This window comes from Drosophila elegans, unplaced genomic scaffold (assembly GCF_018152505.1).
Source record: "Drosophila elegans isolate 14027-0461.03 unplaced genomic scaffold, ASM1815250v1 contig_149, whole genome shotgun sequence".
Lineage (NCBI taxonomy): Eukaryota > Metazoa > Arthropoda > Insecta > Diptera > Drosophilidae > Drosophila > Drosophila elegans.
In genome coordinates, this window is record NW_024545513.1 from 16,222,982 (window position 1) to 16,240,917 (window position 17,936).

General features: G+C 37.0%; 2 protein-coding genes across 2 annotated transcripts in view; one reads left to right on the plus strand and one right to left on the minus strand.

Annotated features, from left to right (window-relative positions):
• The window catches only part of LOC108137744, a 44,304-nt gene that overhangs the window by 24,036 nt on the left and 2,332 nt on the right, over window positions 1-17,936 (minus strand). The window lies entirely within an intron of this gene.
• LOC108137747 (protein nullo) lies at window positions 1,182-1,829 on the plus strand. Its single transcript, XM_017259646.1, has one exon. It carries the CDS (start codon window positions 1,182-1,184, stop codon window positions 1,827-1,829), a length of 648 nt encoding a protein of 215 aa, XP_017115135.1.

Consider the following 17,936-nt stretch of genomic DNA (forward strand, 5'->3'; position numbering starts at 1 on the left):
TAACCATGGACCTCCAACCTCGAACCTCGACTATTCCACCTCTCGGCCTGGATTCCACCAACACACCACTGCCCTCCCCAAACTGCACTGAGAGAAATTATGCTCAAGGCTTGCACACAATAGAGTCTAAAAGGTCAAGAAGCTTTGTTAAAATAGACTTCGGATTTAATTGTAAAAATGTATTCTGAATTTGTTTCATAAAATCTTAATTAGAGAAGTATTTATTATTTAATTTGCAACAATGGTGGCTATGCAATGTTCAACTGAAATCGGTACCTACAATAGCTATGAGTTTTATGATCACCATAAATACATTCCTATATTTTAACTAATTGTACAACAAGGTAAAGTGCGCTTGCAGGATAATATTATATAAATATTAGTTATACATAAAATACTTAAGTCTAATAATAGCTTAGCAATATTTAAAATTGTTTATCAGAAAAATGATAAAATTGCTAGTATATTTTCCGTCAGTGCCTTGTGTTTCTTGTATGGCTTTGCTGCAATTCATTAAGATTTTCCTCCTGCGATGACAGTCAAGCCTTGAGGAGCCCCCTCGTCCCCCCGAGTTTCCCCACTAGAACTGCAGCTCCTTATGGGCGGGCAATTATGTTTCGTGGATGTTGGATATCCTGGCCAGAAAGCAGCAGGCGACAGCAAATGACAAGCCATTAAATGGCCGCTGCCTGCTGGCCAGCCTTTTTAGCCTTTTATTTTGACCCTTAGCGCAACCCAGCAACTCAGCAACCCAGCAACCCAAACCCCCTTGCACGTGCATAGATTGCAGGGGCAATAAAACGGAATCGCGACTCTAGCAAAACCCCGAAATCGTGGCCAAATGTTGCCTCATAAAAGTGCATGCAAAACAAGGGGATTATGGTCAGGGTTAGGGGTCAGGGTTTTATGAAGGTAGCGCGGGTAGCGAATAAGACCTGATCCCTATTAGGGGGTGTCCAGGTACCTAATCCACATTTTTGGGTATATATATTCCCGCCACCCCGTGGCAATCAGCATCAGTTGTCCAACAGCAGTTAAAGCCTTAGCATCGTACTCAAACGAATATAGTGCACAGAATATTATAAACATTAAACTTTCTCAGTGTGCCCAGTTCAATATACGAGTGTTCAACATTTTGAAATTTTTCCAAAACCGAAGATTGTAATTAACCATCTTGCAAGATGGGTAGCACTCACTCCGCTGAAAAGATTAAGAGCACCCAGGACACAACTAGCCCCGGAAATCCTGGCATTTTCTGCACTCCCCTTCCCGGTTTTGTAAGCAAAATCCAGAAAATCCTCATACGCAAACTGAGCATTTCGGCCAGGAAACAGAAGCGCTTGAGCAAGCGATCCAAGCAAATGCTGCGACCCATGCCCCGATGCTCCTCGTTCGGATCCTGCGGCACTCTGCTGACGCCCACCATGAGGCAATCCACCTACACCATTGCCGATCGACGCTATGCCCAGTGGAAGTGCAGTTTCGAGCACTTGGCCCAAAAGCAGCACGGCCGACTCCATGACATTAGCGAGGCCATTGCCGGGCAGACAACACCTCGGGGATTTCCCTCGCACACGGATACCAAGAGATGCCTGATTGCCGCGGAATCGCCGCTGCCCGAATCCCCACTCTACGACATGGTGGGTGGCCAGAAGATCCGTCGACGCCTAAGTCTGCGCAACCACGCCCCCCTGCGACGCCCGTCCGCCCGGCAGAAGGCCGACCAGGCCAAGGTCGATGCCCAGCTGCAGCGGGATCTGTGCGACCTGGAGGAGTACTACGGCGAATTTCACTACGCCCAGCGCAGCGAACGATTGGTAAAGATTTGATAGGGATAAGCATTTTATATGGCAAATATTGTGATAGCTCGTAGGCCTTAATAACTGAATAAAATTCGAAATAAAACGCAAATTGAAAAACACATTTTATTTATTTAACGATTAAGACCAAAATTTCAAATTAACTTCAAAATATAAATTTAAAAAAAAATCAAAAGTCAGCTAAAGTTAGTTCAGAAGTTTTGATTACCTAATAATAAGAATACAAATTGTATGATTTAAATGTTTTAAATTTCTAACTAAAATATAGCTAAAAATTTCCAACAATTTTTCCTGAAGCCAATGAGCGATGGCATTATTTTCAAACAGCAAGAGTTTAGCCAACTATTTTTAGAGATTTAAATTATTGAACAAAATCTTATAATGCGGAGCAAGCTCTCTCGATCCAAATCAAAATCGGGGGCAGGGTCAGAGCAGAGGCGTGGCACAAACAGGCGAGGCAATTAATCAGCTGCCAACTAACATATAACAAAAGCAGCCAACCAAAGCAACAAATTGCAGCAAAATCAGACAAAAGACAGACAGAAATGAAAAATTTGCAAGTACTTGTGGGAAAAGAGGCGGGAAAATTTTAAGGGAAGGGGGTGTGAAAATACTGATGCCATGGGAAGCTCTTCGAGGCCTTGCCCGATTTTCTTGCTTATATGTTTTTAGATACCACAGAGAAAAGAAAAAATATATGTAGTCAGTTCTTAAGATTATTCTTGGATAAATTATTTTAAGAATTTAACCAGTAAAACAAATATAAAACTTATAGGAATCGATTAAATATCAATAGAAACAAAACCATTTTTAGTGCAAACACTTCTAGTAATATTTTATGATATAATTTAAGGACTTTCTTTCTGTGTAGTTTCATTTCGTTATCGTATACTTTTGCCACCCGTCACAAATAATTATTTTTTGTATTTTTTGGCAGCTCGCTTTCATCTTCAGCCAGCCAATTTGCAACGCTGCAGATTGGCGGCGGATGAATAATGATTTCGATTTCCGAGTAATGCACTTTCTCCAATCACACTCAAAGTTGTCGGCTTGCTCGGGAAATTAATGTCGGACTGGGAATGAAGATGACCCCATAATAATGCCCCCTAAAAAATGCAAATGCCACAATGAAATATTTGTGGCGCTGTCGCCGCCAAGTTGAACGAACCGACAAACAGCAAAAAGAAAATAATTCAGAATGGCTGCCATGAAGAAATTGAAACGAAATTGAAATGGATGGGTGCAAACTGCGGGGGGACGACGAGTGCCTGACCGACATAAAGCAAATTCCGAACAATCCAAATATGAATGCTTTAATTTGGTCATCGCTCTCTGACTTTTTGGTCAAAAGTCGGTGAAGAGTTGACATTAAAGAATGACAATGAAAAAATGTCTAGAAGTATTTTAAGATTTAAGAAGTGAGCAAAATGTTCTAAGACATTTTATTAAAGTTTTATTGGCAACCGAAAGGTTTTGAATATTGAAAAAAAAGCTTAATGTCAATTAATTTGACACATAGATTTTCAAAATGTTTTTATTAGTTATTATTCAAATCTAACCCAATAAATTAATTTAAATTAGTATTTTTTGTATTTCGCTGATAATAATTGAAATATATTATAGGGTTTTTGTAGAACATTCATGAAAACTTGTGGTGAGCAATTAATCAAAGAAAGCTATTTTATATAAATAGCATTTCCCAAACCTCACCCCGGTGAACTCTGACCCCCATTGAAAGCACAGACAGCCATTAATAAAGGGTCACAATTATCCCTTATTGGTCTGCACTTTACTCATTAACTTATGGGGTACTTTGTTCATATGTACATTCAAATCGATACTAGAAAGCAAACCAATAGCAATATCAATATCGAAAGTGAATGTGAAAGTGAAAGTGAAAGCTAAACCAAAGCCAAAGCCAAAACCGAAAATCAAAACCAGAACCAGAACATAAGGTCACGTGCAGGCAAAACCAAATCAACAAATGAAAACTAATAGGCAATTATAGGCAAATGTGAGACAAAAGGGTGGGGGGAAAAGGGGGAGGTAGTGCTGGGGGTGGGGCATGCCAGGCCCTTGGTCAAGGTCGTGGTCACAGACCGCGTGCAATGTGTGGTGAAATAATGTGTCAAAGGGAATTGAAAATTACCATAGTTTAGCTTAAATTTCAAATTTCAATTTTTCAATTTTTAATATAAATATTGATTTAAACCCTATACAAATTAGTTATCCTATAATATGTTTTTAAAAATACAAGGAAACAATGTTGTTTATCTGTAAGGCGAAAGTATTCCAAGAACTTTGACTTTTTCCATTTTGCTTGTTATATCCAATAAATGTAACCTTATGAAAAATACTTTCTCTGTTCGATGAAAAAATTCCCCATTTTCAATTCCGCTCACTCTTTAACTAATGATTGTATTGCCAGTCAATTCTTTTTGTGCCACCGTTTTCATTTGCCTATTTTCATTTGCTGGCAACCACATGGAAATTTTCACGCCACTTGAGGCTCCCTTCGCCTTTTTTTTTTCTAGGAAATTTGATTTTACGCTATTTATTTAAATTTATTTATACTTTATCTGCAATTTGGTCGTTGGCAACATCGTCGACGAACGCCGAGCAATCTCCGCGTCATCCTCGACTCATCCTGTCGACTGATTTTACTTCCTTTCGAGGGGGAGTCGTTGGGTCGGGAAACTCTGTGAGCCTTCTGCATACATTACCCAGCAGCCCGCCCACCCGCTGCCCTTTGACCTCGGCCCCACTTTCTTTTCACTGCCTGCCTTTTTTTCCTCTTGTTTCGCATCCCGTTGACGTTGACGCTGATTGTGTGCAAATGATAGCAATATGGCAACAATCTTTATATCATACCGCCCACCACCCAAAAAACCCCCCCCCCCCCCTTTCAGTCCAGAGTTGTCGCTGCGCTTGTTTGTTATTGTTATCATTATCATGCTTCGCTGATGACGATGACAATCATTACGATGATGATGATGGTGATGACGGCTTTTTCCCTTTCAGGACACAGGCAGTATATATAGGGTATACTATAGGAATAAACATGACTTGGTTAGTTGCCTAATTGAAAGGAAGCTTTTAGAGTGAGATTAAGATTGAGACTTTGCAAAATGGAATTTCCATGAAAAGTGTCTAAAAATTACAAAAGTCAGGCTAATAGAGAATGCTTTTGAAACTTTATATTTATTAGCAGTTTCATTGAAATCATAAACTTAATTGAAATTTCAATTAAATAAGAGATAGGGACTTTAAAGAAATAGGAACTACAAATCACACCTTTAACGATAAATATTGAATAATTTTAATGTTTAAATAAATTAAAGAAGTAAACATTATTGCTGAGCCTTTTTCTGTGAAGATCATATATGTGTTAAGATAGTAGGTATATTAATGCTTTAAACAATTAATGAAAAGCAGACCATACCTTTGCTCCTAAAGAGTCCAAAGAATTTCAATGGCTTTAAAAGACATAATGAAAACACAAAAATTTTGGACTGTGAATTTCATTAAAAGCCATGTTAAAAAGACAATTAGGTATGCAAGTGTGCTTTAAGTACCCTATATTAACATAATATGCATATCTAAGTTAATACATATCCAAATTTTCTGTTTTGTATTACAAATTCCTGGATTGAAAAAAATGTAAAACAAATACGTTAAGCCCTTAAATATGTCTAAGTCCGTCTGCCTTTTTGCCATGTTAGAAGTTAGGATAGTATAGTACATATATGAAGTAACACACAGTTAATTTGCATATGCGTGACAGTCTGCGGATGTGTGCTTGTGTGTGTGCGTGTGCAAGACACACGGACAGGACGACAAGTTCATCGTGTTATAAATTATTACAAGCTCGGAGACAAAACGAATTTCGTTTGAAATAGCTGCGCTCAGGCGGATATGTTGGCAATGTTGGCAATAATAATAGTAATAATGCGGCTGCCAAGAAATGGTAATAATGACAATAATGAGGCGGCGTCATCAGTGCCCTATTTCTGGTTTGCTGGAACTTATTCGTTTGCTCTTCGGGGCATTTAATTAAATTTTAATGACACTGCACACTACTAAATCATGGCCACAAATCCCCCTAAGGATACGCGAAAATTTCGGGATAATAAAAAACGAGTGCTGTGTGCAGGATCAACATGGACTAAGCCCCAAAGCAATGTCCTTGCCGATGTCCTTGGCAAAGCCCACTTAAGGCATACGCGTCGTATACGCAATTAGTTTAGTTTAATTTATGTCGCCTGCCGTCGCCCATCGCCCATCGCCAAAAATTCGAAATGACAAAGGGATAAAAAGCGTTTGCCGAAAGAACAAAAATATAAATTAGGCGGAAAAACAGGATTCACGACCCAGGGCACTGCATCAAGGGCTTTTGACGGGGCTTTTGGTCTAAGCCAGAGCCCGTAAGTGGCAATTAAAAAGCCAGAAAAGCACACCGCCGCCACTGGAACGAGCGGGAAAATTACGCAAAAAAACCGAGGGCAGGATCCAAAAGAAGACTCAATGAAAGAATGAAGTTGCAAGTGAGGGGTTTCTCCGTTCTTCCGCCCATCACTTTGCGGCTTGATTTATGCCCGCTTCGCTTTCACTTAATTTCCCCTTAATTTCCGCTTCAGCATCACTTGATTTTTCCGTTTACTTCCATGATTTATTCTGTATAAATTTATTCCACATTATCTCATGTGCAGTTTATCATTCTCTTTTTTATTTATAATTATTGGGGGGCTTAGTTGTATACTTTTTAATGACTTGAAAAGCACGTAATGTTAACCATATATTTGCTTTGATTTTTTGTGATATTAATTAAAATTGTTCGGATTGAGCATTATTTTATTTAGTAGAATTCGCCAGTTACAGTTGTCCTTGTTTTCAATTGTTTTTGTGAGTCCATTTAATGTGATGTGATGTATTTTAATTTAATTTTTATTTTTTTTAGAAATAGCTTTGAAATACATTACATTATATTTCTAGATTGCAATAGTTTTTGTTTTTTTTTTCATCTATTTAATTTTCTTGTTTGTTTGTGCAGCATAATTGGATTTTAATTGTACTTGTTTTGCATTACGGCTTTGGTTAATTTTGCAATTATTAATATATAATTTCAGCCGTAAAATTTGATTGCTTTGCATATTTTCTGCCTCGGGCAATAAATATTATGAAAATTAAATTTAAACATCAATGATTACGTTTTTTGTTTAAAAGTTCGTGCCTGAATTAAAGCTTTTATACTAAGCTAATTTCACCATGTTTAAAATTTCTCCTGGTGAAATATGATTCCTTCACATAATTATTTTACGTTCTTCTTCGTCTTGCCTGTAACTTGGCTTCATTTTGGTTTTAATTGACCGTCATCTTCGCTTAGAATTTAGCTCAATTTCGTTACAACTCGCAGAACAAATTGTGTAGTTCTCAAGTTTCGGCATTAAGCGAAAATTTCGAACGTATATTTACCTTGATTTCTTCCTGCACGTATATTTATTTTCTGGCTTCTGTTTGCCTTTCATATTTACTTTCACTTTGCACTTGTTTCGGCTCAAGTTTGTGGCTTGTTTACCTTCGCAAAATGTTCAGCAAGTCTGGGCACCCCAAAAAAAAAGTTGTGCAACGCCGTCATTTTTAAGCCAAAACATTGAAGTGAAAACGTTGGGCAGAGAGAACAGTAACTTTTCTGGTAACTTTTGTTTTAGTTACCCCCTTAGACGGGACCCTCCACTATTTCCGGGTAAATTCACAGCAATAACAGCAGTAACAACGTTGGCATTTCCATTATTTTCGTCATTTAGCATCATCCATCTCCATATAGACCCATACAATACACCCCCTTAGTAAAGACAAAGCGCCGGAAAACAAAAAGAAAAGCGAAGTCCAAGAAACGCGAAGTAAAGTTTCTGTAGCATACTTAGCAAGCAAAAGGGCAGTGAAACAGCAGTATGAACAGTAAACACATGAAGAAAAACTTGACCTTTGTTATATTTTTACACCATTTTTAGTCCATAAGACAGTTCACTCACTTTTAAAGATAACACTTAATATTTGATCCCTCAAAGATATATAGATATCACAGCAGTTGTTTAATTGTTTTTATAATATTCTCTGGATCCCTTAATTATTACATTATTCTTTCTAGAAATTGTGTTAAATATGTTGAAGTATTCATTTAAAGAACTAAGGTCATCTTCTAGATTTTAGATGTTTTTTCTCAGTGCATCCAAAATTACTTGAGGGTATTTTGGGATGTAGAAGTGGTCCAAAAAAGGGGAGGGTGTCATGGATTGGCCATTTGGAAGGCAAGAATGTAAATGACGCCATAATTGCACACATCAAATCAAGCAGCAACGACGAAGGGAAAAAGAAGCCAAAAGGACGAAAAGGACGAGAAGAAGGACGAGCATAAGAAACAGCAGTAGAAGCATAAATTCGAAAAAAAAAAAAGAGAAACAATTGTGGAAAAAGAGCGGAAACAATTTCAATGGATGCGTGCAACAAAGCGTTGCAAATCGACCATTCTGCGTTTGGGTGCGATTTTCCGCGTTTTCTTTTTGCGGGCGGAAAGTCTCCCTTTTTCCTCATTTTCCACGCTCAATCTTTAGTACAGCATCATATCGCCTCTTGTTTTGATTGTTTGCCCAAAGGATATTAAGTCAATTGCAGAGCTTCTCTTGCCCGAAACCGAAATTTCTCCACAACTCCGCCTGATATGCATATTTAATTTTATGATTTCGGGCCCAGCCACAAAATAAGTTGGGGAAAGGGCTCAAAAAGGGCGAAACTTTGGGGAAAGGTAATTTGGGAGGCATTCGAAGAGGGGAAAACCAAGGGACGGGTAAGTAAAGTTCCACTGATAAGCAGCGATTGCGGCATGTCCTTCGAATGTTGCCAATTATCGTGATTACCCAAGTGACAGATCCAGGTCCTATATGATTGATACAACCACTCCAAAAGCCACACATTCCGGAGACCTTCAAGAAACTCGAGTTTCACCCACAAAAACTTTATCAAACGATTTGCGGGTCAGCAATTCAGAAGCCACATCAAACTTGCGATGACAAGCTTTAAGGCAAAGAAAAATGGTTAGGTTTTTAGGGAATAAGCAAGTTAACGATTATGTGGATACCCTTCCAAAAATTAGAAATTTATAAGACTAAATACTGACACCCTATAAATTAAGTCAAAGTTTAAGTCTATCAAAGAATTGTCCAAAAAGATGCAACTTAATATTTAACTATAAAATTCAGAGCAACATTCGAATAGTAAAATTAATTCTCTTTTGAATTTAAGCCCTTCCATTTTCTACTATTTTTAGAGGTGACACAAAAATCTCTTTGGTTTTAGGTTTCAACCAAAATTCAACCAAATATATTTTAGACACGTTTATATTTTTTTACATTTAAATTTTGAGTCAATCAACCCTACCATTTACATTTAAATATAGATAATTCTGGAATCAATTAATGTAACCAAATGCGTACTAAGCCAATGGTTATTATAATCCCAGAGTTTTGAGTAAAATAAGTTATAGGATAGCCAGAAATCCAGCTCACTTGAAATCGGAGTAAATTAAATTGTAGACAAAGGAATTTGAAATCAGTCGAAGAGACCTAAAAACTTGGATGAACCCGTTGGGGGGAAATTCCAAAGTGTGGATGTAGGCTTAAAAGAGTGGGTTTTGTGGGTGGTGCGTCGGTTTTAGTTTGGTTTTTGACCTTTGTTGGCCATCCTTTATCCCAAATCCGTCGGCTGTGGTTGCCCGATTTCTTTTGTCTGGTTTTTTTTTTGTTTGGTTTTTTTTTTTTTGTCCTGTTTGTTTTGGTTCCGACTGTCTGACTGGCTTTTATTCTCATCCTCTGTTGGTTGACCCTTTGACCCACTCCCCTTTCCCTTTGACCCCGTGCTCTCGTGCTCTCGTGTTATTGTTTATTATTTGGTCGCTTATCTGCCACAGCCAAATTGATTCCAAAGCATGTTAATAAAACACCGCCCCTCATAATTATGGCCTTAAACTTCTTGCCTTGTAATTTACTCGAATATGCAAATTAGAGGCCAAGTTTAGCAGATGTCCGCGGGGTTGAGGTCGGCGTCGGCATATTTCGCATGTTTACCTTTCAACTTGATATGCATAACTCAAATAAACAACCGCCCACTCCTTCTGCCTTTGGTTTACCTTCAGATTTGTCTAAATGGAAATTGATGGGGCAAACTGTACAGTGCGGGTCAATAGTTTACGACGAGCTGATTGATGATGATGGCCAAATATTTGTTTATCTTCCTTGCACGCGAAGAACAGCGCTGGAGAGTAAATATTCTATGATATATTCAATCAGCAAAAACAAATTGAAATCATCACTAGGATTTCCTTGAGCAAAGCGAAATTTAAAAGTTCTTTTTGAAAAAAATATTCATAAATATATATGTTAAGAGAAATGCACGGAAGCTTAAAACTCTATAATATATATGATTTTATATTATATTACCAGGAACTATTTAACTTATAGGAATAATTGTGTGTTTGATTTATGTTTATTAATTGCAGTTCAACACGCTCCATGGAAGATTATTGCTGAATAATTAATAATCATCTTCGAAGGAAAAATTGAAATACGCATAACAACATAAGTAAAATAAACATTATGCCAGATACTGATTGAGGTCTAGCCACAATTAAATTTAAATATAAATTGATTATCTGCAAATTGTTAATTAACTGCGCTCGAACACGTTCCTTTAGCACTCACTGTTTTGCGGCTAAAAGGAAGAAAATTTGCCCAACATTTCATTTCATGAGGCAAATAAACATTTTGGCAGAAAATCGAATACAAAATGAAAATATTCTAGGGGCGATTTTAATTATAAATCAATTCCGGACCAGCAACAACAAATGTTTTTGGGCAATTCTGGTGAAGTCAGCGAATCAAATTTGTAGGCCAGAAAAATCGAAAATGCAAATTCGGCCGGAATTTATCTCTTTAAACAGAGTCGACAGGAGCTGATGGCCAACATGGATCTCTGTATCTGCATCTAAACCATTGCATCCGCATCTGGATATCTTGTTGGTTCAGTTGCTTTATTGCCTCACTTTTCCCCCCTTTGCATACACATGTATGCCTGCTGTTGCATTTGTTCGTTTTTCATTTTGGAAAATCTACGAACAGGTTTCCCGTGTGTTTTTTCGTCCATCTCCACTTCTTCCCTTTTCTTTTTTGCATTGCAGCCACAACAATGGAATGAAATCGCAGAGCTTAGGTGAGGTTACTGGATTCAATTGGATTGGAAAGTTACAGGTGGGGGGCTCACAAGATGGATTTTTTGAAAATCACTGCCAATCGAGATGCTCTCTAGATGGCTTTAATTACCTAAATATTTTTGTTTCGTTTAGACAACAAAAATATGAAAATATATATAAAATATAAACTAGCTTAATATTAAAAACTTTATCAAAAAACAAAAGCCAACAAAATTATGGAGAAAATCTTTTGGCAATTTAGAGAAATGCAATTAAGATTATAATAAAAAGTTGATTTAATTTCCACAGAAATTTAAAAAAGAAAAGGCCACACACAAATGCAGTTTCTGATATATTTCAACAAAAAGATAATTAAAAGTTGGTTTTAATTACTAGGAGCAGCATATATTTTATTGCCATTATTTTTGTGGGAATTTTTTAATTCAAGTCCTTAATGTTTGAATGCCAATCAAAAAGTGAAGTATGTACATATTTTGCCACTTGCATCTCTGGCAGATGTTTGCGATGACCTGTCGGTATGTATAGCACACACTCGTCATAAAGCTGGAACGTATTTGCATTCCCCAGTTGACAGGACACGAATCTCCAGCAGAACAATGAAAGGATGAAGGGTAAATGTGGGGGCCAAAGCTAGGGTTGTCATTAGGGTTGTCAGGGGGACGGAAAAGTAGGACAATCGGTGTAACAGGGTAGCCATGCCCTGGTCATTTGGCTAATTATCCATTGAGCCGCTTACAACTTTAATCCCCAAAGGCGACAAGCGAAATTCCCCCGCTGAGGACACTTTCAATTAAACACTAGCTACTTTACCTCTGCACACGGGCGATTAGACACAGTGGCCACTCGACTACCTGGAAACTGCTACCGCGTTGACAAACTGCTACCGAAAGGAACCCGTGACCTGTTTGTGACATGACCGCATTTTGGTCATTAGCGAAATGCAATGCAAAGCCTTCGCATTTTCCTTGGCGTTTTTCGGCACTCGGTGGGCGGGCCAAAGAAAAGGGAAAATTAGAGCGAAACGGATGGGAAAGGGTAATGGAAATGGAAACGGGAAAGGTAAAGGAAAGTGAGTGATGTGTTTGTGCTGGGGGCGGCACTGAGGGCGTGGCAAATCCCGACTCTATAGTTCACACTTTTCCAACATTCGCATCTCTACTCAATGAGTTTTTAATTAACTTTCAAAGCAAAAACTCAAGTGCCACTAGTGCTTCCTTCTACTGTTTTTCATCAACTACACGGAGAAAAAAATTAATTACTAATTACTAACTAGACTAGAATATTAAATTTCAAACTGAAAAGTGTGAATTTGAACATTTAAGGGCTTTTAATTGTTAGTTTTTATTATTTAAATGCAAATGATAATTGTAAATGAAAAAGTCTCGAAATCTGAAATTAAAGGACACATTGTAACAACTAACAAAATTAGATGACTATTTTTTTTAATTTAAGTTAATATTAAACACTTTATCACAAAACAATAGTCAACAAAATTATGATGAAATGCTGTTGTCTATTTAGAGAAATGCAATTAAAGCGATGTTTAATAGTTGCTATTGAGTGTATTTTAATAATTTTTTAAAAGCTCCTCAAGTCGAATGCCCCAATACCTAAACACTTTTTTATATATAATAAAATATCTTGGATTTTCTCTCAGTGGACCTCTTATTCATCACGTTTTGAGCACAACACACATGCCGAGTTCTATGGGGATTTTTGGGGTCATGGGGTGGAGGGATTTAGGGGCGTGGCTGTCATTTTGCATTCTATTCAATTCCCATCAAGGTAGAGAGTGCTCGAGTTGACTTTCAATTTTTCGCCAGGATAAAGGATAATAGAAACAGCAATGCCAACAAAAACACAAAATTGTTGTCAACACTAATGAAATTACAAAAGGACACGACAGGAGACGGGTGCAAAATAAAAACAGGACGAGGAAGACATAGAGACGACACTTTAAATAATTAAGCACTCAATGGGAAGTGTTATCAAAGTTCTTTCCCCAGAAAGATCTGCCAAGAGTGCTTGAATCGAAAGTAGTAGAGCTAAGCACATTTAAGATTTATTTTTATTCGTTTTGCAGATATATACAAAGTTATAAAAATGTACTCCCTTGCTGACTAAATAATTTAAACGTTTAAACTCATCGTAAAATATAGATGTGATATTCATTTTCAGAGCCATTTTCATTTAATTCGTTTAACACGTACATTTGAAGTATAATACCACTTTTGTGCTCATAATTGAAACGATTTCCATTGGCAATTTTATTAAATTTTACACGCCAACTTTTGGCCGAAACGATTAAAATTCCCCTCTTCAAATTGAACACAATCAACTCGTGTTACCATACATAAATTACAATATACACACGCGTGCTGTGAAATATGTATATGTTCCATTTTAATCAAAGGGTGTTAATGTTTGCCTAAGTAGAGAACACGAAACACAAAACCTTACAGTGGATATTGGCATATATAAAAGATATAAAGACAGGAAAATTTAATCTGTATTTAAGGAATTAAGGAATTTTACTGAGAGTACACCAAATTTTAATATTTAACCCAATTTAAAGTAAACTGCATACAATTTAAGAGTGTGTTATTATTTAATACCAAATAATGTAAAGATATTTATAGTATATAATATTTATAATGTTTCGATTTTTTAGTAGATTGAAAGCAATTTAAGAGTAAGTTATGAATTAACTATAAAGTTGCGTTTGATTGGAAGAGACACAGCAAAGTCTAATAAAATGTCATTATTTAACTGTTATAAAATGAGTTGCACTTGGGCGATTTGGCCTGTAATTGCATGTTGCACGTTGAGTGGCGTGCCTTTTGGGGCATCATCATAACAACATCATCATCATCATCATCATCATAACCGTTCGCGGGAACAGCAATTCCCAACTCGATTGCGTGCTTCTGTTCATGTGTGGCCTTTAACCCGATTGATGGCCACGGGGCTGGGACTGGGGCTTTTGGGGGTTAAGGTTACCCAGCCCTGAGGTGCGGATGCAAAGGGTTAAGGCCCACACGCCCCCTCTCCACCGCACCCCCCACTGGGTGTACACGTATTTTTAATACGCGTTTTATTTCATTTGCAACTTGTAACATGTCACAAATTGCAAAAGCAAAGTTATCATCCCATTTTCGAAGGCGTGGCAGTACGAAAAGTTGTTATTTCTTGCCCCGCGGCAAAAGCAAAAGACAAACAAAATATATTAAAAAAAAAAAACGTGATGAGAAAAAAAGGGAAAGGGTATTTACATAAAAAATAACTTTGAGTTGCTTGAGAAACCAAGTCTATTTAATACGACAAACAAATGTTATATTTCATCGTGTGTAAGACAACAATTGTTTTGGCCAAATTAAAGCAGCAGTTGGCAAATTCTCAATAACGTTTGTGGGGGCGAGAAATGGCAGCTTCTGTCACAGAGCCAACGCATACGCAAAATCCCTATCTACAGAGTATTAAAGAGTCGCTCAAGTCTGTTACTCCAAGCGATAAGCTGGCTTTACATTTGCAATGCCGTAAACGACAAACCGAGTGAGAGATCTCGGTTTGTGAAAAGTTAAGCCGTCTTAGAAATGTCTGCATATTTGTTAGGTATTAAATATAAATACAAAATGTCATGTCAACGAGTAATAAGCAAGCTCTTAACGATGTTTGCCAGGGAGTATCCTTGCAACAGAAAAAGAAGCAATAAGGTATATTTAAATATTATTTACTAACATAAATTACTAATTATTTAAACAGACCTAAATTTTCTCCAATTCCAGACAATATTAGAATTTTATAAAGAATTGTAGACAAATAGAGAATTATCTCTCAAGCTTTTAGAGATATTTAATTGAGAATGCTATCGTTATCTTAGGGATACCCAATACGAAAAATAATACAGATTATTAGAGTGTTGGACTTTAGTTTAGTTTTTTGAGGAATAACATTTTTAAATCGGATTGAAATTAGTAAAGCTATGGGCGGATTACTGTTAGTGTTGGTTTAACATTATTAATATGTCAAATATATGACCAAAAATTGCAAACTAAATTGAAACGTAGATTTTTAGAGAATTAAACCATTTGTTTTTACATGATTTATGTAAGATTTTACCGGTATTTCACTTTGGAATCGAAGTTCTGACCATTTTTTTTTAAATTTTAAGGGTATCACTCAGTCGATTGCTTTCCCCGTCTAGTAAAGTTTTTGGTATTGGAATGAAATAAAGACGTTTTCATATGCGCGACCTTGGTTAGTTAAAAGGGCCAAAGGGGGGAAGAGGGACATGTCGACCACAGCAGTTGACAAATTTGGAAAAACTGCAACAGCGACAGCAGCCAGATGCTGCTTCCTTGAGGCCAAAAATAATATCCAAAAAATACCAACATCGCGGGGGGCGGTTCGGGAGCTTCACAATTGAATATATGTGTACAATGTACATGTATATACATACATATATGCGAGTAATAATGTGCCAAATTGTTGACGATGCTGATGAAGATGCCACCGCTTACGTTGCTCTTTTATGTGTTCCCAGGGCCAAGGGAAATTGTAAAAACTAAGTGCCATATAAAAGGGGGGAAAATTGTGCAAAGTTAGCTGATGAAATAAAGTATAAACTGAGCGAGTCAGAAAATATATAATTTAATTTAATCCTTATTAAAAAACACACGCTTTTAAAGCCTTGTTCAAAATAATAGACTAACATACAATATATTCATTTTTTAAAGATCCGGTAAAAAGTGCGATTTGTTATACTTAATTTTATGGTGAATTCTAAGGGTATTCAATCTTCACTTTACTCTCGTTTTATTTTCGTATTGTTTATTTTTACAACAAAGTTTTTGTTCGCCACGCAATGTTTGTAAACATTTTCCCGCTTTTTTCCCCCTATTTATAGCGCTTTTTCCCCTCGTTCCCAGCTTATGTTCATTTATAATTTTTTTCATTGTTCTTCGCATATTGTAAATTCATTTAAGTTACGGTTGAAGAATTTCCACTTAATGCTAACCAATAATTTAAAAATACAAGATGGGCGAGTGTAAGTAAGTTAAGTGAATTAAAGAAAGCACTTTGATGGAACCTTTTTAACAACTGTTAAGATTTTATGATTGAGTACAGTTCACCGACTAGTATATGTAGGAAATTAATAGTAGTTTTGTTATCTTATGGTAATTGTTGTAATTAAAAAACAATTTAAGACATCTGGTATAACCTACTTTTATATGCCAGCACATGTTTATAAAACAAAGATGTTAAAGGCACTTTTAATGCGTTCCATAAAGCTTATGTACTTTAAGATGCCCTCAGGAAATCTGCTTTATTTAAGGCCTCTAATTTGCCTACATTTAATCTTTCGTAACACACTTTTTCATCGCATCTCATTACGCTTTAATGGTTCAGTTCCACTTGAGGTTAAGCTCCTCGTCTGACAGTTGTTATCTCGATTCCACCTGCGTTAAAAACGTTTTTATGCCATTTTTCTTGTTTAATAAAAAATGTGTCCTTTGGTTCCCGGGATTATGATTCGATGTTTTTCCAGCAAAAAAAAAAAACGGAAAATATTTATGAATGTGGTCGAATTACCCGCATCGCTGTGACACTTTTAATTAAGCCACGCCTGGCCAAAAAACTTTTCTTTTGCTCAAGAAAAGCTGGGCAAATCTGTTGTTCGTTTCCCTTGGCAGCTTATATAATTGCAAAAAATATGAACGGATGGATGGACGCCGTCTGAATAACTGTTGCAAGGCTGAGAGCTTTTTCGCTGACGCAAGAGGGAACGCAGGACCTATTGGCCACCCACCGCCTCACAATGCAACTGTTACTACACAGGAAAAACATATTTTTTGTACTTGAAGATTGATTAATATTTAAGGGGATTGAAGGTGGTGCTACTGGCGAAATCAATTTGAAGTACTTTATAAATGTTTTATACTTTTTAGTTTCATTACTTAGTGCTTTGCCAACGGTTACTGCAGATAGAATCATGTATTTGAGTGCATTAATTTTGTAGTTAAACCTATTTTTAAGATTTTGGGGCTCTCAAAGCGATAATAGCATTGGCTTTACTGATAAAGCAACACATGATTGTCGAATAAAGATTGCTTAAATCAGGATTTAGAATATCTTATGTGCCAGTTGCATTCCTTTTGTGGTGAAACCAATCATAATTCCTATTTGGGGAAATGTTGTTTCCGAAATGTTGTTTTCTGTGTTGCAGCTAGTTACTGCTCACCAGGTTGCCCTTTTTGCAGGTTCAGGCACTGCGGCTGACAGTTAAATGGAGTGTCACCGCCGTTTAATCAGCTGCAAACGCAAACATGATGTGGAAATGGGGGTGGTATATGGTAGGGGGTGGCATCAGGTTGAAGGGTGGGTTTCGAAAGGGGGCTGACAATCTCAGATTAGTGTCGCCATATTGCGTCGCAGTGGATCGGTTGTGGCCGTATATACGTCTAGGGTCCAGGACGGGGCTAGACCGCCCTTTTGTGACAGTCGCACGTCCGTAAGCCAGTTAAGACAGGTCTCGAGCCCATGGGGCAGCTCATTGCCTAGGTTGCCCTGTCAGGTGAGTTGTAACCAATCCGTCAGTGCACTCAGAGAAAAACCAAGCGACAGGGAAAAGTGAGTACCAAAAAGCAACATTAATTAGTTATTTACTAAATCGATTAAACCTAGTTACAAATAAGTTTGTAAATTATTTAGGCACCTGAAAAAATACCTCAACAAAATTAAATACTAATATTACTTAAATACAAAATTAGCCAAGAGTTTTTGCTGCATTATAATGATAGAATACAACATTTAAATTTTATAGTTAATAATTTTGTATAGTGCTAAATGCGAAA

What these genes read in the sequence shown, in the direction of transcription:
- LOC108137747 (XM_017259646.1), top strand. Translation starts at nt 1,182, where the DNA reads ATGGGTAGCACTCACTCCGCTGAAAAGATTAAGAGCACCCAGGACACA.